At 39.4% G+C, this 24,128-nt stretch overlaps 1 protein-coding gene across 2 annotated transcripts in view; it reads right to left on the bottom strand.

The window, feature by feature from the left end:
* The window catches only part of pcgf3 (polycomb group ring finger 3), a 77,026-nt gene that overhangs the window by 15,337 nt on the left and 37,561 nt on the right, over positions 1 to 24,128 (bottom strand). The window contains exons 3-6 of one of the 2 annotated variants that reach the window (XM_083980376.1): positions 16,888 to 17,005; positions 12,032 to 12,128; positions 6,282 to 6,337; positions 5,298 to 5,429 (exon numbers count right to left, since the gene is read on the bottom strand). In XM_083980376.1, the coding sequence (XP_083836502.1) occupies positions 5,298 to 5,429; positions 6,282 to 6,337; positions 12,032 to 12,128; positions 16,888 to 17,005 (403 nt within the window). The remainder of the gene's footprint in view (positions 1 to 5,297; positions 5,430 to 6,281; positions 6,338 to 12,031; positions 12,129 to 16,887; positions 17,006 to 24,128) is intronic. The other variant, XM_083980377.1, reaches the window with a different exon arrangement.

The raw sequence follows: 24,128 nt of genomic DNA, 5'->3' as shown, positions 1-24,128 counted from the left end.
CACTGTAGATGGGATTATGTTCACCCCTCTGTGACCGTTTTCCATTTGGGCTAACTGTCACCAATTCCACAGGGTATTACCGGGAAAAGGTCTCTGAGCTCGCTCTGGTGTCTCCGCGGCGATCGCCTCCAGAGTCGGCTTCACTGATTGGTTATCAAGAGGAGGAGGAGGAGGAGGAGGAGGAGGGGGGTAGGAGGAGGTGAGGGGTTATTGTTGTGTCTCACCTTCAAACAACCTCCGAGTGTCTCCGCTGACTCTAACCAGACAGGAGGAGGTGGAGGTGTGGGAAGTGACGGGAGGATTTATTTAAAAAAAAAAAAAAAAAAAAAACGTTTTGTTTCCCTCAGTTGAACAAGTCGAGTGTTGAGGGGTTGTTGTTTTTGTTTTGTTTTTTGATTGATGGGATCTCACACACACACAATCAAATCACAAAGGCAAATGTGGAAGAAGAAGAATGAGAAAAGAAGAGGAAAAGAAGACATCAAGGAAGGAGAAGAAAAGGAGGAAAGAAAAAAGAAAGAATGGCAAAAGAAAGAAAAAAAGAAGAAAAGAGTGAGGAGAAGTAGGCGAAGAAGGAGAAAAGAAAAAAGATGAGATAAAGAAATGAGAAGAAAAGGAGGGAAGAACAAAGAAAGAAAGAAAGAAAGAAAGAAAGAAAGAAAGAAAGAAGGAGAAAAGAAAGAAGAGATAAGGAAAGGAGAAGGAGAAAGCAAAAGAGGAGAAGACGACGAAGAAGAGGAGGAGGAGGGGAAGAAAGAGAAGAAGGAGAAAGAGAAGGAGATGAAGAAGGAGAAGGAGAAAATAAAAGGAAAAGGAGAGATAAAGAAAGGAGAAGAAAAGGAGGGAGGAAAAAGAAAGGAGAAAAGAAAGAAGAGATAAGGAAAGAGATAAGGTTTCCCTCAGTTGAAGTCGAGTTGTTTTTTTTCTTTTGATTGATGGGATCTCTCACACAATCAAATCACACAGACATGTACAATAACATTTTCAAATGAGGCTTAAAGCAGCCGATCGTTGTGTGTGTGTCAGTGTGTGTGTTAATGTGTGTTTGGGAGTTGAGCGATGTTGTCGTGGAAAGAGGAAAGTGCACTCAGCAGACTCATCACGGCCTCATGTGTCTCTCCATTTCCTTGCATTAAGTGCTCAGGAAACCAGGCAATTTAGAGAAAATGAGTCCGTTGTAGCCGCCGTCGCTGGAAAACCAAGTTTTTTTGTTTTGTTTAGTTTTTTTTCCTTCTCCTGCAGGTGTCAAACTGTGCTGACGAGGAAAAAACTCTGAGTTTGTGCCTAAAGGCAAATTGGCCCATTGCCATAATCCCTATAGTCATAGCAGTAGGTTTGTTACCTTTAATTGTCGGTGCAAGCTATTTTTAGAACGGTGGACGGCAAAACGCTCTGGTGGACAAGTTGTGACCTGCACATTCACCACGCTATGAGATAATAACAGAACATTACGAGACAGAGTTGTTTTAAAGGTAAATACAGAGACTGCTTGCTGAAAAACTGCCCCTGAAGGCAACGCACCTCAGTGGTTTTGCATGAATTTACCTCTAAAACAACTCTAAAGTCTGGTAACGTTCTGTTATTATCTCATAGCGTGGTGAATGTGCAGGTCACAACTTGTCCACCAGAGCATTTTGGAGTTGTTGGAATGTGTATTTGATTTGTTTGATGAGGGAAACCAAGAAATCCCATTAGCCTCCGTAGCGTAGCTCCGAGCAGCTCACCGCTCTGCTCCGCCGTTCTAAAAATAGCTTGCACTATAGGGATTATGGCAATGGGCCAGTTTGCCAAAATGTTGAACTATCCCTTTTAAAGTGTATTTCTGTTGTTGTGTGTGTGTGTGTTGTACAGGAAAAGCAGGGGAGCACTTCCACTTCCATTTGAGCCTTAATTACCAAAATCAGAGATGGAGGGGAGTGTGGGGGGGATTAAGCGAGCGATTAGGCCTGCCAGCGTGACGGCCCTCTGGGCACACATTCACACCAGCACCAGGCGCTCCGGTTTGGAAAAAAACGCCGTCGTGCACAACAAGCAGGAAAGAGAGAGAAGGGGAGGTGAAAGAAATCATTGTGATCAGTTAAACTGCCTCCATCGCTGCTGTTTAATGGGCTCCACTGTTTCTCTAATGTTGTTCATTACAGGTCCAACGGGCTGCGAGACACTTGACCCCACTGTGTCGTCCGACAGGAAACAGGAGTGGCTCAGTTTGGTTTAAGTGTCACATGACCAAAGATCTGGTCCAAAGCTTTAAGGTGAGCCACTACAGGCAAAAACACAGGCTATTTTTCTTCCTTAACATGTATTCTTTCAGAAAAGTTAAAAGAAATGGTAGAAAATCCACATTAAGGTTTTTATTTTACTTAATTTGGTCTCTTTCGTCAGTAGATTTCTCCTAAATTCATCAAATCATTGTAAAGCTCTTTCTCTCCTGAACAGTGATGAAGGCTCCAAAAATTGTCATTTCCTCCGTATCCGCAACCAAACATAAAAGTACGATTTACATTAACAATCTATGGAATTTTACAGTACAAGTCTTTAAAGGCTGTTTTCTCAAAATAAGTCTCAGAGTCTGAGCCCGAAATCTCAACTTCAGCAGCACTAACAGACACCGAACCTTCCAGTTTGATCCTTTTCTATATTCTGAAGGTTTTTACAGAGGGGTTTGTTGATATATCATTCACAGCCTGATTTATACAACATTTTATTCCTAAATACATGGAGAAATTCGACATTTAGGGCTGGTGACAGTATTTTCTCATTTACAGAGTGATAAAAAGAGATATCCAGAATCCCCTCTGTAAAAAATTCTGACTCTAATATGTCAACAAAATAAAACAAGAATTTTAAAAGTAGCTTTATCCATTGTTCAGATTTCGGTTCCGGAAATGTACTGTATGCAAATTTTAGCACATATTTCATCAGATATTGCCTCATTTACACATTTAAACATACAATTTGACAAAACTTGTAATACAAAAAATATTTGTCCTAATGTAAGTGATAAACCTGGGAAGTTTCATGGTGATATCTGTTAGTTAATTATTTTTTTTTACCATATTCACCTGTAGTGTCTCCCCTTAAAAGGTTTAAGATTATTTAAATAAACTCTGTGCTGATCGATCACAACAAAACAAACTACTGGTCCTGGTGCTGCTGTTGGAGATAGCAGGTTTAACGGCCCAGTAATTGTTTCCTGTTCAGTAACTCACATCTAAAACAAATCTCCACTGTCATCACAGAGAATCAAAGACACAAAAGCTGCTGTGGGATTGAATATAATTAAAGGATGATGCGTGTGTCGGCGCTGCAGCGGGAGACGAGACGAGATCGGCTGCTTTAAGATAAAAAAGAAAAGGAAACAGGATAATCCTTCGTGTCAAGTGTGAATCCAGCTTCAATGAGCTCATGGAGACAAACAACATGTTTGTAGATGTAAACACTGTGACATGTTAAGTCTTTTTTTTGTTTTATGCAACATCTTTAGTTTAGCATCTGATTCTGGGACGAACATCAGTTTAGTTTGTTTGTCCAGGACAAGTCGACTCCTCCTGATTGATCTGTCCCGTATCACCTGAAGGTCACAACACAACCTGCACATCAAGGCTTCGTCAGCAGAAATGTTGTAAAATTAATAGATAAAGCAGTGTGCGATTTGTGAAAAAAGCAGAAGAGGGGGGGGGGGGGGGGGGGGGGGTTGCTGGGGCATCTCCAGGTTGTGGACCTGTAGTTTATATACAATACAGTCACATCCACTCACGATATGTTAATATGGGACAGGCTTTTATGTAATTTCGAACAAATCAGCTCACCAAAGATGGGAAATAATATAGGAATATAAGCCGGTGCATATTCTCATTTGCCCAGGTCATAGTATTTCAAAGGAGGTTAAATCGAAAGCAACTGGACTTAGTTATTTGTCTAGGAAGACGTTTCACCTTCATCCAAGAGGCTTCATCAGTTCATGTAGCAACTGACCAGGCTGGGACTGGTCCAACTATTGAAATATAGAAAATTGAAAATATAGGAATATAATTCTCAACTAGCCGAACAACTCGACCGGACACACCAGGTCCAGAAAACATTTAATAACTTTTCTTTCTCTTTTTTTTTGTTTGAGAGCTGTAGCAGGAATGAAGCACTTTGAGAGGTTTTGTTCATTCACTAGAACTTGTAGAAAACAGACCCGGCTTCTAAATTGAAACCGGCTTTTATTTGCTCAAACATGGAGACAGATGCGACCCAGTGCAACCGGCATCTCGAGGCTCGCCTTTTTTTTTTCTTTTTTTTGAGAATTTACAGTAGGCTACACATGACGGTCTGGGAGACGCTGTGCGCTACTGTAGATGGGATGAGAAGACTCGCGGTTCAAATGATGTAGACTTGATCAGTAGGCTCTGTCTGACCAGAGGGGGGGACAACACGTATCCCCCCCCGGGGATGATAATAAATGACCAGAGGGGGGGGGCATCGAAACCAGAGGGAGGGAAAATCCCGACCACCCCCCCCCGGCAAATCGCACCCTGGATAAATGTATAAACTAAGACCAATCGTCTGACATTTGGTTTTATCTTGGTGAACTGTCCCAAGCCGGAGTATTGAACAAGTTATGTGTCACAGAAAAACTGGATGAAAGCTGCAGCGAAGACGACAAGATCAATAACAAATGTTAGAAGAAGAAGAAGAAAGAGGAGGAGGGGAAGAAGGAGAAGGAGGAGGAGAAGAAAAGAAGGAGAAGGAGATGAAGGAGGAGGAGGAGGAAGAAGAAGACGAGGAAGACGAGAAAGAAAGAGGAGGAGGAGAAGAAAGAAAGAGGAGGAGGAAGATAAGGAAGAAGGAGAGGAAGAGGTGAAAGAAAGAGAAAGAGGAGGAGAAGTAAGAAAGAGGAGGAAGAAAGAGGAGGAGGAAGAGGAGGAGGACTAGAAGGAAGAGAAGAAGGAGACAGAGTAGGAGAAGGGGAAAAAGATGAAGGAGGAGGAGGAAGAGAAGAAAAAACAAAGAAGAAGAGAGAGAGGAGGAAGAAAAGAAGGAGAAGAAGATGAAGAAGAAGAGGAGGAGGAGGGGAAAAAGAACAAGAAGGATTAGGAAGGATGAGGAAGACGAAGAAGAACTAACAGACTTAGCATGATGCATGGTAACCAGGTTGTGTGACATTTTCAACATACAACAGCAGTCATCGTGTGTGTGTGTGTGTGTGTGTGTGTGTGTGTGTGTGTGTGTGTGTGTGTGTGTGTGTGTGTGTGTGTGTGTGTGTGTGTGTGTGTGAGAGAATGTGTGTGTGGTGTCGGAGGGGAACGAACCGTGTGCGGCGTGGTGGATCGTACCGTTGCGCTGATCTAGATGAGTCTTCATGTTGCACAGTTCTCCTTTAATGTCTCCAGGAACCTCCATCCCCAACTTCTGATAAAACTCCCTCTGCTTCTTTATCTCCGCTGCTCCGGGAGGAAACATGGAGGACGAGTCAGTTACAGTTAACGAGGCGTGTGATGGTTTTATTTTATTTTATTTTATTTAGATACAAGTTTCTTTAAGAGACTCAAAGCTGATTAGTCGACACATGAGGGGAAAGAAAGAAACTTTAAAGGGATAGCTCAACATTTTGGCAAACTGGCCCATTGCCATAATCCCTATAGTCATAGCAGTAGGTTCATTATCTTTATTTGTCGGTGCAAGCTACTTTTAGAAAGGCGGAGCAGAGCCATAAGCTGCTCAGAGCTACGCTACGGAGGCTGATGGGATTTCTTGGTTTCCCTCATCAAACTCATCAAATACACAATCCAACAACTCCAAAACGCTCTGGTGGACAAGTTGTGACCTGCACATTCACCACGCTATGAGACAATAACAGAACGTTACCAGACAAGAGTTGTTTTAGAGGTAAATTCATGCAAAACCGCTGATGCGCGTTGCCTTCAGGGACAGTTTTTCATCAAGCAGTCTCTGTATTTACCTCTAAAACAACTCTGTCTCGTAACGTTCCATCATTATCTCATAGCGTGGTGAATGTGCAGGTCACAACTTGTCCACCAGAGCGTTTTGGAGTTGTTGGATTGTGTATTTGATGGGTTTGATGAGGGAAACCAAGAAATCCCATGAGCCTCCGTAGCGTAGCTCTGAGCAGCTCACGGCTCTGCTCCGCCGTTCTAAAAATAGCTTGCACCGACAATTAAAGGTAACGAACCTACTGCTATGACTATAGGGATTATGGCAATGGGCCAATTTACCAAAATGTTGAACTATCCCTTTAAGGTTATTTGATCATAAGATGATGACACCACACTCACCCTCTTGAAGTCCCGGTACCAATTTGTAGACAATGTCTTGCATTGTTCTGTCATGGCTGAAAAAGAATAAGAAAATAATTAGGTTATTGATTAGTTTATTGGATTTGACGTTACGGATACGAACTCCACGCCAACAGATCTGATCAATCATTGATACTCTTGGTCCTGAAGCAGCCAAACCAAAACCTGAGGACAAAAGTAAGATAAGATACAAGTATAGAAAAGGACAAAGCTTCTACAGATGATTTTTCACACTCTCCTCTTTTAATTGTGCCTTTTTTATTCTTATAAATATGTAGAGTTATTTACATGGACAATGCACAAACTAATTTACTCCCAAACTGTGTTCAGAGGTCGTTAGAGTCTGTTTGAACTTAGTGGAATAAGGAAGGAAAACAAATATAGAACAATAACAAGAATTTGAAGTTAAGGCTGAGTTGTGACAAGTTCACATGGTACATTTAAAAAAGAAGAAGAAAAAGTTTAAAACACACAGTGATGAATAAATATAAAATTCCTGTAACTCATTTTTGAATTATTTTTGGTTGAAGTGAAATAATCAGTTAAAGTTGAGACGGTAACACTTTATAATAAGTACCCACTATTAAGCATTAAATACTGAATTCATCATTTATAACACATGAATACTCATTAGTATGTAAAGGTCAAAGGTCACTTTATTTATACCCTCAGGTAAATTTTGTTTGTAGTTTATAAAACAGTTCAAAATGTTTTACTCATCATTGATAAGCACTAAGTGTATTCAAAAACTACACACTAATGAATATTCAAATGAAGAATTCAGTATTTATTAATGCTTAACTAATGCTTAATAGTGTGTACTTATTATAAAGTGTTACCGTTTGCAGTTTGTGAATTTACAAACCTTCAAACTTTATCAATTATGGAGAAAAAAACCAAACGTGTTACAACAAACTCTAAATCTGATAAATGTTCCTCCTGCTGAGTCGGTCACAGTTAACCGGGCGGCTGCAGGTGTGTGACAGTGTGGGCTCCGGTCCGTCACCATGACGCTGAGTTTTGACACGACACAGAGAGTTGGTTATAGAGCGGTGGAGGAAAAACCCCCGGGAAAAAAAAAGGAAAAAGAAACAAAACGTGGAGCGTTTGACTCTTTTCCTGCCGGAGAGTCTCAGTCTGAACCACAGAGAAACACTGACCCCTGGTGGACAGACCTGGTACTACAGCCTGACAACAGGGGGAGACACTGAGGTCTGTTGGGTAATGATGTGACAAAACATACAACAAAAAAAAAGACACACAACTGTGTTCAATGCACTACACGCTACGATATATTAAAAATCTAAAGAAATATTCACAGGAAAAAGACAAAATAATACCAAAAAATACCAGATTTTGGGTTTCATCCAGCAGAAACCCACTGCCAAGGAAAGGAAATTATTGAATAATATAGAATAACGATCAACTTTGTTGTTTCCTTTGACTGTGATGAGTAAAATGAGTGTAATGATTCTCAGTCTGAGGGTTTGGACCCTGCAGAAGGTCAACAAGAGAAATAAAAAGGTGTTAAGATATGAAGGTTTCATTTGTCTGATGTTTTTCTATTGGTCTAAATTTGTCATCAGACAATATTTCATTAACTTTGACCGCTTTTTGCCGATAAATCTTTAAAATAAAATACCCAAGAGGGAACCGAGTCAAAATTAATACATAAAAGTAAAAAAAAAAAAAAAAAAGTCTGAAAAGTTTGTTAATCTGGAGATTTTGCAGCAAATCATGTACAAAGTCTTTTCACTCGCTCAGTTACAGACATTCACATTAATTGATCTGGATCTGCTGCTGCTGTCGAGTCCAGCTGCCAAAAGTAAATGATACCACTGTTTGTCAGTTCAACCCACGAGAAAATATCACACAATGTTTGGAAAACTTAACTGTGCTGGATAATAAAACTGGTGAAAACCGAGTAAATCTGAAGTAAAATGACCCTAAACACAAAAAACTACAGAGAACAAATGCAGTTACTATGAATTACGTTCACAAGAGAGTCTATGTTAACAGCTTCAGCCATGCTCCTCTAAGCCTCCTGGTCTCTACAGCATCTAAAATGTATACATAAATGTATGTGAGGTCATCATAAAATATTAACTGCATATTGATCTACCTCCTATATTTGTAAAAATAAAATAAACATGAGCCACATCAGCTAAATCCTCCCCCAGGGTTCAAGGACTGGATTCTTTACAAGCACCACCAGTTTATTTTAAGTCTGATTATGACTAAAATAATAGAAAATACTAGTGATTATTTTCCGCATGTGTGAATAAAAACAGATTAAAACCATGAAGCTGCTCTCGTGCTGGGATTAGTTCAGCCTCTAAAATCGACTTTGATCAATCGTCCTGATGATCAGACGATGAATCATCTGTCGAGAGCGTCGCCTCCAAATCGCTTGTGACGTTTCCCATCAGCTCCGAAAAATAAAAACAGCTGCTCGAGGAGCTGATGTGTTTGAAATGAAGCATTTCCTGCACAAAACACTGAGTCTGAAACACACAAACTAAAACACACTAACAACCAGACGACCTGATTTATGAACAATAACGTCATAACTTAGTGTTTATTGTTATTATATTATTATATTTATTTTATATCTGAGGTCTGTTTGTGCAGTCAACGAGAAAATCACAGAAAAAAAGGTGAATTTAAGTATAAAAACAAGTGAAAGTGCAACTTTTTAAATGGTTTATGTTGCAATGCATTAACTGAGATATCATAACTTTACCAATTCTATTACATATATGATATTCATATTATAAAGGTCTTATTTATGTTGAATATTAAAAAGACAAGCTTTAAAATCACTTTCTTTTACATTTAAATTTCTGTATTTTTGAGGCAATCAATCCTGATACGAAACTGTTTCTCAATTAAAAACATAAAACACATTTTCTAGCTGTCCATCTAGTGTCTTCATGAAATGTGTTTTTGTATTTCTTGTCATTTTCTATCAAAATCTTCCTTTTTTTTTAACCAAAACCCATGAGGAGACCACGTTTTTCCCATCAAAAAAGAAAAACCTCTTAAAACTCATTTTTATTTTTATGGACCTGCCATTATGTGCTGTCGTCTTTTTATTTTATCTTTTTATCGGCTCCAGATCGCTCCTTCACTGCTTTTATTGTTTGCTGCCGTGCATGTGTTTCCTGATTTATATTGAAGTATTTAGTTTGTTCTGCCTCAGTGACTTATTCTGTCTTTTGATAAGTTTGTTTTTTAAAGGTGTTATAAAAAATTAAATTATTATTGCTGTTGTTGTCCTAACGCTGTATAAAGACAGACTGGACGGTAGCAGCAGACAGAGTCACAGCTGTGTTTTATATCTCCAAGATAAACTCAGTTTTACACAGAAAATCTACAATAAAGACTCAATTTATGGGGCGTAGGAATAAAACCGAGAGGACGGAGGTTTTGTTTTTGTTTCCCTCATGGAGAGAGAGAGAGAGTCGGGGTCAAACTGGGACAGACTAATTTGATCTCAAGTGAGAGGACCAATAGCATTAACCTCTAAATAATGAGAACCCTAAATATACGTTATTATGATGTTTACATTTCATGAACTATACTTTTACAAAACATTATGAACAAGCTGAAATTCCACAAGACAAACATGTGCAATTTCAACAATATTATTTCTCTTCTTTGATGTATTTTTTTTTTACACTTGCAAATCCATCCCATATGTTTGACACCGCTGCAATAAAGGGTCAAAAACCAGCAGCGTTAAGTTGGTTTTATCTCAACTTCATTACACAGTATAATACAGTTAACACACTGGTGTTATGAATGTATGATAGGATATGGAACTGTTTGGGTAATATAATAAGTACACACTATTAAGCATTAGATACTGAGTTCATCATTTATAACACATGAATACTTGTTAGTATGCAGTTTATAAACACAGTTAAAAATGTTTTACTCATCATTGATAAGCACTAACTGTATTTATAAACTACATACTAATGAGTATTCATGTGTTATAAATGAAGAATTAAGTATTTGTTAATGCTTAACACTTAATGTGTACTTATTATAAAGTGTTACTAACTGTTTGTATTTTAATTGGGTATTGTACCATGTACAGATGTTATTGCATTTAGAAGTCATGTTGTTTCCTATTGTCTGTGCCCAGCGACGGCAGCTTACAACTAAATCTGACACAATAAATGTATTGAGCATTGTCCCTGTTAAATAAATAAATAAATAAATAAATAAATGCTACACACCTTTATGTTACTTCTACCAGTGCATAAACTCTATATATTCTCAATTAACGTCAGAAACTGAGTTGTAAACGGGTTCAGAGACCCTGAGCCTCTTTTCTCGACGTCGTCGCTCCTCCTGCAGTTTGTTGTTGTTTACTGGGAACTGACAGCTGATTCCCACAGAGGACGACCATGTGTGTGTGTGTGTGTGTGTGTGTGTGTGTGTGTTGCAGGTTGAGACTGATGCAGCAGGTAGCTCCCACCAGTGTGTGTGTTGTTTAAACAGTAAACTGAGCTGAGCTGAGCAGACGTTGGTGTGTTGCTGTGTGATGATCGACCTGCAGCTGTTTGCAGGTCGCAGCGTCTTTAACTTTACTTCACTGAACCTTAACAACGTCCACACACTGCACAGCTCTCCATATGAGTTGTGTGGATACTTTTACTAAGTCTTTGTCTTCATTTATATTTAGTTGCACTTTATTTTTTTTATTTTTTTACACATTTCATCATCCCTCCGTCTTGTTATGTGCACTTTAAATTTTTTGCACGTGTAACAATTAAACAATAAAAGCTTCTGATCTGATTCTAAGAATTTATTCTCACTTTTTATAACAAAACATAAAATTTCAAATGATCAACAGACCATAATTATAATCAATTATATCAATAATTATAATCAACTGCATCATTATAGTAGAAACACTGAGGAAGAAGCACAACGTCAGACTGATGTTTCTGCTGCTGCAACAGTAAAAAGACCTGGACACAACCTGGATGTATTCATGCTATAAGCTCCAGAGTGAGAGCGTGTGTGTGTGTGTGTGTGTGTGTGTGTGTGTGTGTGTGTGTGTGTGTGTGTGTGTGTGTGTGTGTGTGTGTGTGTGTGTGTGTGTGTGGAGCAGTAAACAAGAGGATTCACAACAATGCAGAAGAACAGGAAGAGATCAGGGAGGTGAGAGGAGGAAGAGGAAGAAAAGGAGGCGCAGGAAGAGGGGAAAGAGAAAGAGGAGGAATAACCCTAAGGAGAAAGAGGAGGAGAAGGAAGAAGAGGAAGAAAGAGGAGGAGGAAGAAGAGAAGGAGGTGGAGAAGGAAGAAGAGGAAGAGAAGAAAGAGGAGGAAGAAAGAGGAGGAAGACGAGAAAGAAAGAGGAGGAGGAGCAAGAGAAGGAGGAAGGAGGAAGAGGAGAAAGAAAGAGGAAGATGAGGAGGAGGAGGAAGAGGAGAAAGAAAGAGGAGGAGAAGAAAGAAATAGGAGGAAGAGGAGAAAGAAAGAGGAGAAGGAAGAGGAGGAGGATGAGGAGGAAGAGGAGGAAGGAGAGGAAGACGAAGAGGAAGAGGAGGAGAAGGAGGAAGAGGAGAAAGAAAGAGGAAGAGGAAGAGGAGGAGGATGACGAAGAGGAGGAGGAGGAAGAGGAGAAAGAAAGAGGAAGAGGAGGAGAAGAAAGAAAGAGGAGGAAGAGGGGGAAGAGGAGAAAGAAAGAGGTGTGTGTGTGTACAACTCACCCGATGTACTGCAGTGGATGGCTCTGATGAATAACAATCCTACACGTGGGGCACGTGTTGTTCTCCTCCAGATACTTCACTAGGCAACTTCTACAGACTTCAGACACACACACACAGAAACACACACACACACACACACACACACACACACACACACACACACACACACAGAAACACACACAGAGACACACACACGGTTAATCTCCAAGTTACAGGTGTGCAGCACATAAAGCCTAAAATTGCAGCAGCAATGACAGTTTTTAAATGACTGAGTTTCACTGAATGGTCGTTGATTAAAAGAAATGACAGAGTGTGTGTGTGTGTCTGTGTCAGTGTGTGTGTAGGTCTGTGTGTGTCTGTGTGTGTGTAGGTGTGTGTGAGTGTGTGTGTTTTGATGTCGAACCAGTCAAAGAAACTTTAACACCTGCACGACTTCACTAAACACACTGATGATGCTGATGTTGCGTTCATGGACCCTGGTGTGTGCGTGGACATTCGGCCTCTGCGTGACCCTGGACTGAGTCACTGTGTGTGTGTGTGTGTGTGTGTGTGTGTGTGGTGTTTTGCTGCAGCGCTGATGTGATGTGAATGTGTTGGTCTGTGTCTGCGTGAAGCTGCAGCGCCGCCGTGTGGACGCAGCAGGAACCGCAGCGTCTGAGTGAACTGAACGTCTCTGTGGTTTGATAAGAGACGATCACATTAAACACTGATAACTGATCAATAATGAGATCAATCACAGGTCAGATATTCACTGATGAAGGCAAACTGAATTTTTTTTATTGAGTCTTTTTTATATATATATATATATATAATCTATTTTTCACCTTTGTAACAAGTAAATTTGCCCTAAGTGGGATCAATATAAAGTCTTATCTTATCTTACTGGCTTTAATGTTTATTTCTTATGTTTTACTTATTCATACATTTTAAGAGCTGTTTCTTTTTCTTTTAATAGTCTACTTTTATTTCTGGGTAGTTTAAATGTATCTCCTCTATTTTAGCCTTTTATCATTTCATCTCCTGTATTTTGGCTTCATTTTAACTGGATATTTAATATAAAATCATACATTTCATTTATTGTTTTACTCACTTTAGTACATCTGCTCTGTTTTATAGTTTAACAAGTTTATATTTGTCCTCTATTTATCCTTCTTTTCAGTAAGAACAGCTTTATACCTGCTCTTATTTGGCCATAAGTGGATGTTTTTCTTAGTTTAAACAAACGGGTTTAGTCTAGCTCTCACCTGCTCTGTCACATTCACACTGATAAACCTTTAAAGCAGATGACTGGTTGTAATCTGTGTATTTCAGAGAATAACTGAAACTATAAATTAAGTATAAACAGAGAAAACAAGTTTGATGAACTCCTCTTCATATTTACAGATGTTTACACGTCTCATAGTTCAGACCAACATCACTGTTCTGTATCTTCTCCGTCCTGCAGCATCGACCTTCACTCAGTCGTCAGAGTTTCTTTGTTTTGTCTCTAAAACCTCCTGATATATAAATAAAAACGTCATTAATATGATTGGAACACAAACTCGTTCCTCCTCGTCTCTGGGATTTTTCTCACCAGGTCAAAACGTCGAGTGCAGCCGCTCCAGGAAACAAACACGTCGACTTTGATTAAACTGCTCAAACCACAGTGATGATGATGGCGGCGGTGGCGGCGCTGAGATCGGCCCCGGGCCTCTTTCATCAGACTGCAGCACCAACCACACAGCTAAGATTTTCACAATAAGAGCCTCTAAATATCAGCTGTGGATTCTGTAGAGAACCAACAACATCTGGCCTGATGTTGGAGCGTTGTCATCGTGACCTCCAAAGTCGACCTGGTGTCAGGTTTTTGTTGTTTAGTGTTGGTTATTATTATTACTATTATTATTATTATTATTATTGAGTTGTTCGTTAAAGGAATAGTTCACCAAAAAATTTAATTCAGTCATTAGTGACTCACCCTCATGCTGATGAATACTCCGGAGTAGTTTTTTTATTCCTCAAAGTGCATCTGGAGACCCGGGAGGCCGGTTCGTAGTCCAACGAAAACTTTATATGAGAGTAATAGGGCCCGACACAAAAACCATTTAATATTCCTCCACACTGCTCATCCGCTTCAATCCAAGTGTCCTGAAGGGATATAGTCCAGAGTTTACTGGAAACGACGTCATTTAGGACATTTTTACAGCCTGAACAGTCCTGTATTGAATTTGCCTGGTGCGCGCTCTCATGTTCACGGGACGCACGTGGACGTGACCGGACTTGCTTAAATGACGTTGTTTCAGATAAACTCCTGACTATATCCCTTCAGGACACTTGGATTGCAGTGGAGAAGCAGTGTGGAGGAATATTTCAAGGTTTTTGTGTAGTTTTATGGACCCGTTTGTGTCAGGCACTATGCACGCGTGCTTTGCGTGGACGCAAGAGCGCACCAGGCAAATTCAATACAGGACTGTTCAGGCTGTAAAAATGTCCTAAATTACGTTGTTTCCAATAAACTCTGCACTATATCCCTTCAGGACACTTGGATTACAGTGGACGAGCAGTGTGGAGGAATATTAAATGGTTTTTGTGTAGTTTTATGGACGTATTACTCTCACATAAAGTTTCTTAGGACTACGAACCAGCCTCCCGGTTCTCCAGATGCACTTTGAGGAATAAAAAACTACTCATGCATGAGGGTGTGAATTTCATTTTTTTGGTGAACTATTCCTTTAATGTAGAGATGGATTATTCTTCTTATTCTGTTTCCTAAATTCATTTTTTCCTGTTTAATTGCTTCATTTTATGTCTTAAATCTATTTCTTAGTCTCGTTTGAAATGAAGGAGAATTGATTTAAAAAAGAAAAGGCGGTGCAGGAAGTCGTGTGGCCTGACGGTCGAGGAATCAAAGAGGAAGCTCGGCACGAGAACTGGTTTCACAAGAGCGATGAAAGCTTCAGTGAAGCTCAGATGGTCGACAGCTGTGTCGCTCACACACACACAGAGACACACACACACACACACACACACACACTTAACACTAACTGCATTAATGTCAATCCAACAGAAAACAATAGAAAACTTTGGATTAAATAATTTAACGTCACAACTCATCGACTCTTTTAAAGCTTGTTTATCAAACGTCGCTGGAACAGAAAAGCAGAAATCATGATTTAAAACCTTAATCATCTGGTTAAACTTCGTTTGTTTCCTCTTCATCTTTTCTCTCTTTGTAACTTCTGCTTTGAAAAACTCAACGATCACAAAACATCTGGACGACCTTCAATCACAATCACAGTTCTCCTTTAGAAAACTCCACAAAACCAACAAAAGCTTTTTTTTTCTATTGTTAATTATGTTCAAATTCTCAATAATATGAATTCACAGCTTCAGAAAAAAAACTTTTGCTCCGTTAACGGCTTTAATCAGTTTTGTTTCTCCGCTTTGAACGTTTCCATTTGTTTGTTTACAGTAGAAAACTGATTTATTACTGATTGTTTATATGAGAACAGAGTCATCACCACTGCCTTTATCCTGATTCTTATTATTATTATAACAGTGTTGATGATTTAAACTTGTTGTCGTTTTGTTTCGGTTGACGGACGATTATTCAGATTTAACTCTGAGAATGAACTCGTTCTTGCAGAAAATTGCTTCTAATTACGACGAATAAATCAAAACAGATCTGAGAACGAGACGGTTTTACATCATAAAAACATCTATTAACATGAGTCTTTTAGGGAGTTTGTGCAGCTGAGGACGGATTATTACGAAACTCATCAGGACAAAAAGACACAAGAGATGTATCTTAATACTATCTTAATAATAATATTATTATTATTAATAATATCTTAATAGAACTGATTAATAAATACACAGTTTACATGATGTGCTGATGTGTCTGTAGCTTTCTCTCAGGCTTTCACCTGGTTGAATAAAAGGTCTAATAATAATAATAATAATAATAATAATATTATGTGTGTGTGTGTGTGTGTGTGTGTGTGTGTGTGTGTGTGTGTGTGTGTGTGTGTGTGTGTGTGTGTGTGTGTGTGTGTGTGTGTGTGTGTGTGTGTGTGTGTGTGTGTGTGTGTGTGTGTGTGTGTGTGTGTGTGTGTGTGTTGAGCAGGAAACAAGAGGATTCACAACAATGCAGAAGAACAGGAAGAGATCAGGGAGGTGAGAGGAGAAAGAGGAGGAAGAGAAGAAGGAGGAGAAGGAAGAGGAGGAGGAAGAGGGGAAAGAGAAAGAGGAGGAAGATGAGGAGGAGGGGGAAGAGGGGAAAGAGGAAGGGGAGGAGGAAGAGAAGGATGAGAAGGAGGAAGAGGAGGAGTAGGAGAAGGAAGAGGAGGAAGAGAAGGAGGAAGACAAGGAGGAGGAGGAAGACGAGAAAGATAGAGGAGGAGGAGAAAGAGACGAAGGAAGAGGAGGAAGAAAAGGAGGAGGAGGAAGAGGAAGAGGAAGAGGAAGAGAAAGCGGAAGAGAAGGAGGAAGAGGAAGAGGAGGGAGATGAGGAGGAGGAGGAGAAGGAGAAGGAGGATGAGGAGGAAGAGGAAGAGAAGGAGGAAGGAGAGGAAGAGGAAGAGAAAGAGGAAGAGGAGGAAGAAAAGGAGGAGGAGGAAGAGGAAGAGAAGGCAGAAGAGAAGGAGGAAGAGGAGGAAGAGAAGGGAGATGAGGAGGAGGAGGAGAAGGAGAAAGAGGAGGAAGAGAAGGAGGAGGAGAAAGCAGAAGAGAAGGAGGAAGAGGAGGAAGAGAAGGGAGATGAGGAGGGAGATGAGGAGGAGAAGGAGGATGACGAGGAAGAGGAAGAGAAGGAGGAAGGAGAGGAAGAGGAAGAGGAAGAGGAGGAAGGAGGAAGAGGAGGAGGACGAAGGACCTACAGGTGTGTAAGCACTCGGTGACGGTGGTGGCGTCGATCAGGTAGCCCTCACACAGACGACATGTGATGTGGGCGTTGATGTGACACAGTTTAATCTTCCTCGTCAGCATGTCGGGGTTCTGGGGAGGAAGAGGAGGAAGAAGAAGAAGAGGTTAAAACATAAATCTGTAAAATAAAATTCAGCTTCAGAGATCAAAACTTAAACATCAAAATTAAAACATCTTCACATCCAAACTGAACAAAATGACCAACACATCAGGACAATTTCAGTAAATAAAATGTGTGAATGTGGCTGAAAAAAAGTTTGTGACCGATGTGACGACGACGACACAGTTTTTTGCTTTTATCCCAATGATACGGTTCAAATTACATTAGATGTTCAACATTTTACCATTTAACAATAAATAACTTTAATTATCCAAAACGTCGCCAGTGCAGCTCTGAAGGAAACTGTTGGAAAATGTGAATAAAAGAAACAGAAACAGGTGAAGTGAAAAGTCTAATGAATAATTGAACATTTGGACTCTACTAGCCTAGGATGTCATGTCACGATTACTTGTTTTCACAATTAATCGTGGTATTTCATTTCATTTCATTTCATAACCTTTATTTAAAGCAGATATCAGCTTCACGGCCGTTTCGGCTAATGCTGCGTTCAAGGCAGGCTTTTGAAACCGTAAGTTACAGCTTCAAGTCACAACTACGACTTGGTAGCGTTCCAGGTAACCCGTAGCTCGTGTTTTTACCATCCTGTTGTCTGTGAAAGTTCCCTATAACGGCCACTCGTAACTTCCGACCCGTGAACTCGTACCAGATCGAACTGGTATGACTTCACAGGAAGGAAAAACACAAAGTACGAGTTTCTTTGAACGCACCATGAGTTAGCAGCCCCCGCCCTTGTCAGGCATCAATTGGTCCTCGTGCTACGTCACCACATTCACGCGCATCCCTTGGCTGCACACACAGCCCTTCATGCCGTTCTCTCTCCTCATTGGATAACACTTGTATCCCACAAGGAAAATTTTCTCCTCGGGTTACAGCAGAGCAGAGTGACGGAGAGACTCGTGTTTAGGCTGAAATACTTCATGTAAGTGATTGCTGACGGAAAATAGGACTATTTAGGACTTATATTAACAAAAACATTCCACTGATATCTGCTTTAAACTCAGAGATATATTGAGGAGTAACCTCATTTACAATATAGCCGAGATGAAACACACAAAACATATGGACAAGGACAGAAGACAAAACATTTGAAACATACATAATAAGCATAACAGAATACCGGACAACAAGGATAAATTGAAACATAAGTGTAGTTAAAAGCAGGAGCAGTTAGAGGTAAAATAAGATGTAGTTATGGTTTTAAATCGTCCTAATGATAAAAGTGAGGTAAGCAAATGCCAAAATTATTTAATCGTAAAGGTTCCTAAATACCACTCACTTTCCAAGTAAAGGTAAATACACAGTAACAGGTTAAAGCAGATATCAGTGGAATGCTTTTGTTAATATAAGTCCTAAATAGTCCTATTTTCCGTCAGCAATCACTTACATGAAGTATTTCAGCCTAAACACGAGTCTCTCCGTCACTCTGCTCTGCTGTAACCCGAGGAGAAAATTTTCCTTGTGGGATACAAGTGTTATCCAATGAGGAGAGAGAACGGCATGAAGGGCTGTGTGTGCAGCCAAGGGATGCGCGTGAATGTGGTGACGTAGCACGAGGACCAATTGATGCCTGACAAGGGCGGGGGCTGCTAACTCATGGTGCGTTCAAAGAAACTCGTACTTTGTGTTTTTCCTTCCTGTGAAGTCATACCAGTTCGATCTGGTACGAGTTCACGGGTCGGAAGTTACGAGTGGCCGTTATAGGGAACTTTCACAGACAACAGGATGGTAAAAACACGAGCTACGGGTTACCTGGAACGCTACCAAGTCGTAGTTGTGACTTGAAGCTGTAACTTACGGTTTCAAAAGCCTGCCTTGAACGCAGCATTAGCCGAAACGGCCGTGAAGCTGATATCTGCTTTAAATTATGTTAATATCAATTTACCTAACATAACACTGAACTGGTAGGAATTTAAATGTTAGTGCCTCATTTGTAAGAAAAAAAAAACATTTGAATACTTCAAACATTTCCTCTGAAGGATTAATAATTGGTCCTTAATAGATAATAATTTGTTTATGTAATCGGTATTCGGTAATGCAATTATATTTTGACTATATTTGATTTTACACATTCATAGTGTTGTCAAATTATTTAATATAATAATCGTGATAATCATGATTATTTCTCTGACAATAATCGTGACATCCCTGGACTCTACAGTGTTGTGTGGATCAAACCTACAGAGACAAATGAATAAACACAACATTAACATTATATTTATGAGTCATTTCTTCATTAAAACAGTTTGTAGTTCACCTGCAAACTGCAAATATTTATACGACTGAAAAAGAAAAACTCAGATCAGAAGAGTGGAGTTGAACTGTTTCCAATCAGGTAAAAAAGTAAAGAGACATAAAGAGCAATTATTTATCTCCATGTATTGATCAACACTCCTGTTCTCCCTCTATTACACTCTGCAGGTCACATGGTCACACGGTCGCTGTCTGACTGACGGAGCCTCGTTAATAAAAACAGGTCACAGGTTTAATCTCCATTGTCTCTGCTCTACAAACACAGATAAAACACCGACTGCTCCGTACGTTACATAATGTCACAGATGTGCAAACAGACGAGGTTAAAACTCTGAAAACACTGCAGCAAAAACAAACTTAATGTTTTTTTTTTTTTTTTGTGGCTGAATTAAGCTGCGTTTTCAGACCAGATCGAGGACGTTTGGTCAGAATTTAAAAAGTTAACTGAGGTGAAATTAACTCGAGAGAAACGTCCAGAAATCTGAGCAGGAGGGAGAATAAATACATTTACATTAAACTTTATTGATTCAGGTGAATCCCACTAAGACAGAAAATTCGTAATTTTTTAATGCAATCTTATTTTACTTAAGAAAACCGCTGCCGTCTCTTCTTTGTTTTGTTTTAAATGTGTCTCCTTTTTATTTTGCACCGTGCTTCTCGCTCCCATGTTAAACAAAGGTTTTTCATGACAATAAACAAAGGGAAGCCTGAATGTACATTAAACAATATACTAAAACAATACATTATCAATGAGTTGATGATAGAAATTGCCCCCATGGTCACTAGTTCCATCCATTATCAATGACTAATTAACCAGTGCGTTCACAATCACCAATAATCAGCAGGTTAATAAAGTGAATATTATTTTTTCCTACATCACCCACTGTTACAATAAATTAATTGAAATATTTTACATTTAATCAATCAATATTATTTGATTGATTATTTAAGTCTATTTTGAGTCTAAATGCACAATGATTATTATCTTTTAAAAGGTAAATGAAGAATCAGCTGATGAAACAGAAACGTCTCAGTGCAGCTTCTCTCTGTCTCTGCAGCTCCGAATGCAGGAAGAGGAAGAGGAGGAGAAGAAAGAAAGAGGAGGAAGAGGAAGAGGAAGAAAGAGGAGGAGGAGGAGGAGAAGGAGGAAGAGGAGAAAGAAAGAGGAAGAGGAGGAGAAGAAAGAAAGAGGAGGAAGAGGGGGAAGAGGAGAAAGAAAGAGGAGGAGGAAGAGAAGGAGGAGGGAGAGGAAGAGGAGGAGAAGGAGGAAGAGGAGAAGGAAAGAGGAAGGAGGAGAAGAAAGAAAGAAAGAGGAGGAAGAGGAGAAAGAAAGGAGGAGGAAGAGGAAGAGGAAGAGAAGGAGAGGAAGACGAACAAGAGGAGGAGGAGGAAGAGAAAGAGGAAGAGGAGGAAGGCGAGAAAGAAAGAGGAGGAGGAAGAGAAGGAGGAAGAAGGGGAGGAGAAAGTGGAAGAGAAGGAGAAAGGAGGAGGAGAAGGAGGAAGACAAGAAAGAAAGAGGAGGAGGAACAGAAGGGGGAGGAGAAGGAAGAGGAAGAGGAGGAAGAAAGAGGAAGAGGAGAAAGAAAGAGGAGGACGAGCAAGAGAAGGAGGAAGGAGGAGACATTACATTACACTGTTACAATAAATTAATTTAAATATTTTACATTTAATCAATGGATATTATTTGATTGATTATTTAAGTCTATTTTGAGTCTAAATGCACAAAGATTATTTTCTTTTAAAGGGTAAATGAGTTAAATCTTCAGTTACATGAAGAATCAGCTGATGAAACAGAAACGTCTCAGTGCAGCTTCTCTGTTCTTCTCTCTGTCTCTGCAGCTGTTTGACGCTGCAGCTCCGACTCCGTTCAGACTCGGACCTGAAACGAACTCTCTCAGATTAAAACTAAAACACAGTGCAGAGCAGGCAGGTATCAGTATCAGTGCAGCGTTCAGTCCACAGGTGGAGACGGAGAGCTGCGGTGTAAGAGACAGACCGATACACCGGCTCTTTCATCCACTCAGCTGCTTCTATATTCAGTTTGTATTTGTTATTTAGTTGTTGCACTTTGTCTGAACCGTCCACGGCTTTTTTTTTTCTTTTTTCATTTCAAACCCTTTGGCAACTTTTGCTGCATCCATCTTATATTGTTCTCCGTTATTGTTTTAAACATTATGGGGTCACAGGATTTTATTATTTCTCTGGTTTTGTTGTTTGTTGTTTCTCTTTTTCTTTTTCTGTGCAAGCACTATGTAACTTTTCTTTTTCTACAGAGATTAAGTTTACTATCACTATTACTATCTCATCTGTTCAATGTCTTTGTTGCCCTTGTTTCTTTTTTTCTTTTTTTTCTTTTTATTGAACATTTTCAAAATTATAACAGTCCGGTACAGTGCATACAGATTATAGATACAGTATGTAGCAAATCCAGAGTATATTCACAGCAATGATCTCAAAGGTCCTAGTTAGGTCTTACATTTCAGGCAGTTGCATTCTGAGTTCCCAGGTACTTTAACACTTTGTCAAACTTTGCTGTAAAAAGGTCATTCTGACCAATGATACGAAATCTTAGTCTTTCCAGAGAAATATAGTCTGATATCAAAGACTTCCACAGATGTGTTGAAGGAGGTTCATCTCCTACCCATTTGGTCATTACAGCCTTTCGGCCCAACATAAGCAAAAAGTGTACAGTGTTCTTATGTGATCTTATTGATTCAGGGATACTGTATATCCCAATAAACACAATGTTGGAAAAGGCTGTAGTTGCTGTTTAATTATCACACTAACCTCAGAACATACAGTTTGCCAAAACCGTTGAATCTTTTCACATTCCCAGAGGTAGTGAAATCTTGTCCCTAAAATAGTCTTACATTTTGGGCAGTTTGAAGAGGCCCCTGCTGTTTACTATACATATATGGAGATTATTGCATTTCTCTGAATCTGTTACATATGGATATTTTCGAAGGTAAAAGTAAAAGTAAGATTTCCTCCCATATTTCACCGTCTATCGTTGTTTTCTGTTGCCCTTGTTTCTAACTACCCGTATTTATAAACACACACACACATATATATGGCGGGGAAAATCAGTATTGAATAGACTTGCATGGTGAGCAGCATAGAGGCCATGGCGGTTAAATGCATTACTCATTGTTTTTGTTTTTTACTGTATCTGCTAATTGCAGGTCTGTCTACAGCTCTGTCTGTCTCCTTGTAACTCTTCTTAGTTTTCTGTGAGGACCTGGTCGTGGACAGTTTAAGGTGAAATGTTCTTTTTAGTTCCAGATTAACGGCACTAACGGATAAAACGGTGCATTCAGACACGTCTGTAGCCGATGCATCGGTTTGTTCTGCAACATCAGTTTCTGAAGGTCTTGAGAAGCTCTTTGCTTTTCCCCGTCATGAGACGCCTCTTACAAGTAAAAGTAGCTCAGTCGACATGTTACTCGAGTAAGAGTAAAAAAGTACTTGCTTCTAAAGGTACTTAAGTATCCAAAAGTACATGCTTTTAAATCTACTTTAAGTAAGAGTAAGAGTAAATTTATTATCTTTCCCATCAATGAATTACTATACTTTTTTCTAAATGAATTTTAACTTTTAACTCTCGTTTCTGAGAATTAACTCTTTGAAACCACCTACACTGATGTGCTGCTTTTAGGGGTTAGGGTTTCCTTCTTTGACAAACACAGCTTGTATTCAATAGTATTTTAGAAAAAAGAGCTGAAGGTAACGACTCGAGTACTTTTCAGCCTTTCTAGAAATTAACTCGAGTAAAAGTAAAAATATTTGTCTTGGAAATGTATTCAAGTAAGAGTAATAAGTACCAAAGAAATCTAATAAATAAAGTACAAATCCTCTGGATATGTACTTAAGTACAGTGCTCAAGTAAATTTACTCCGTTACTGTCCACCACTGCCTTTTCATAGGCGTCAACTGGACTAAACCAGCTGATATAACTTTGCACTGAGGAATTACTTTCTAAATACTGACGACTCCAGCTGCTTTCTTGTCTTTCCAAACCTCTTTGCACCTCCTCCTTTTCCTCATGTGTTGAATACCTATTCCATGTGTCATTTCACTTTATTACACATTACTTAACTTAGGGACATAAATGTTTGGATTCTTTTGTATGTGTGCATCACTTGGGTTTTTGTTTTTCATTTTCCAAAGGATCAAAGGATCATTGTTTTCTTAAACTGATGGCTCCAACTTCAGGGTTGGGGGGTGAGAGGGAAGTTGTTTAAAGACTTGAAAGATGTCACAAAATGTTTTTGGATGAATGATGTACCAAGTTCAAAAATCAATAAAGATATGTGTTAAAAAACAAAACAAACTAAGCCGAGCAACTTTCAGTCTTAGGAGTCTTTGTGAATACAGGCCCTGATCATCAAATCAACAGTTTAAAGGTTTTTATGATGTTATGAAACTGGTCAGATGTGAAGATTTGAACCAAATCTGTTCAACATCACTGGATCGTAATAAAACAAACTAACGAACCAAACATCTTCTACCTCCTCAGTATCGACACACAACTGGGCCCGACTCCGTCTCAACTAAAGAGCTTCTTTGTTTCTGCCTGAAAAGCAGGAAAAGTAATAAATAAATACTACCACCTAACACCCAGCTACATTTTTACCCTTTTCTTTCTCTTTTAACAACTCAAAACATTAATTAATAATAAACATAAAGCTGTGGTTGGGACCAAGTTACAGATTTGACATGTAAATAAACTAAAAATAAACAGTATTGTGGCTTTAAAATGTGACTTCTTCCTCCTCATGATCAGCAGCAGGTTGTTGTTCGACAGGCTTCATTCTTCTCCGACAG

The sequence above is a fragment of the Trachurus trachurus genome, assembly GCF_905171665.1.
Source record: "Trachurus trachurus genome assembly, chromosome: 10".
Lineage (NCBI taxonomy): Eukaryota > Metazoa > Chordata > Actinopteri > Carangiformes > Carangidae > Trachurus > Trachurus trachurus.
The sequence above is the reverse complement of the archived record's forward strand: the minus strand, read 5'-3'. Positions and strand labels throughout refer to the sequence as shown.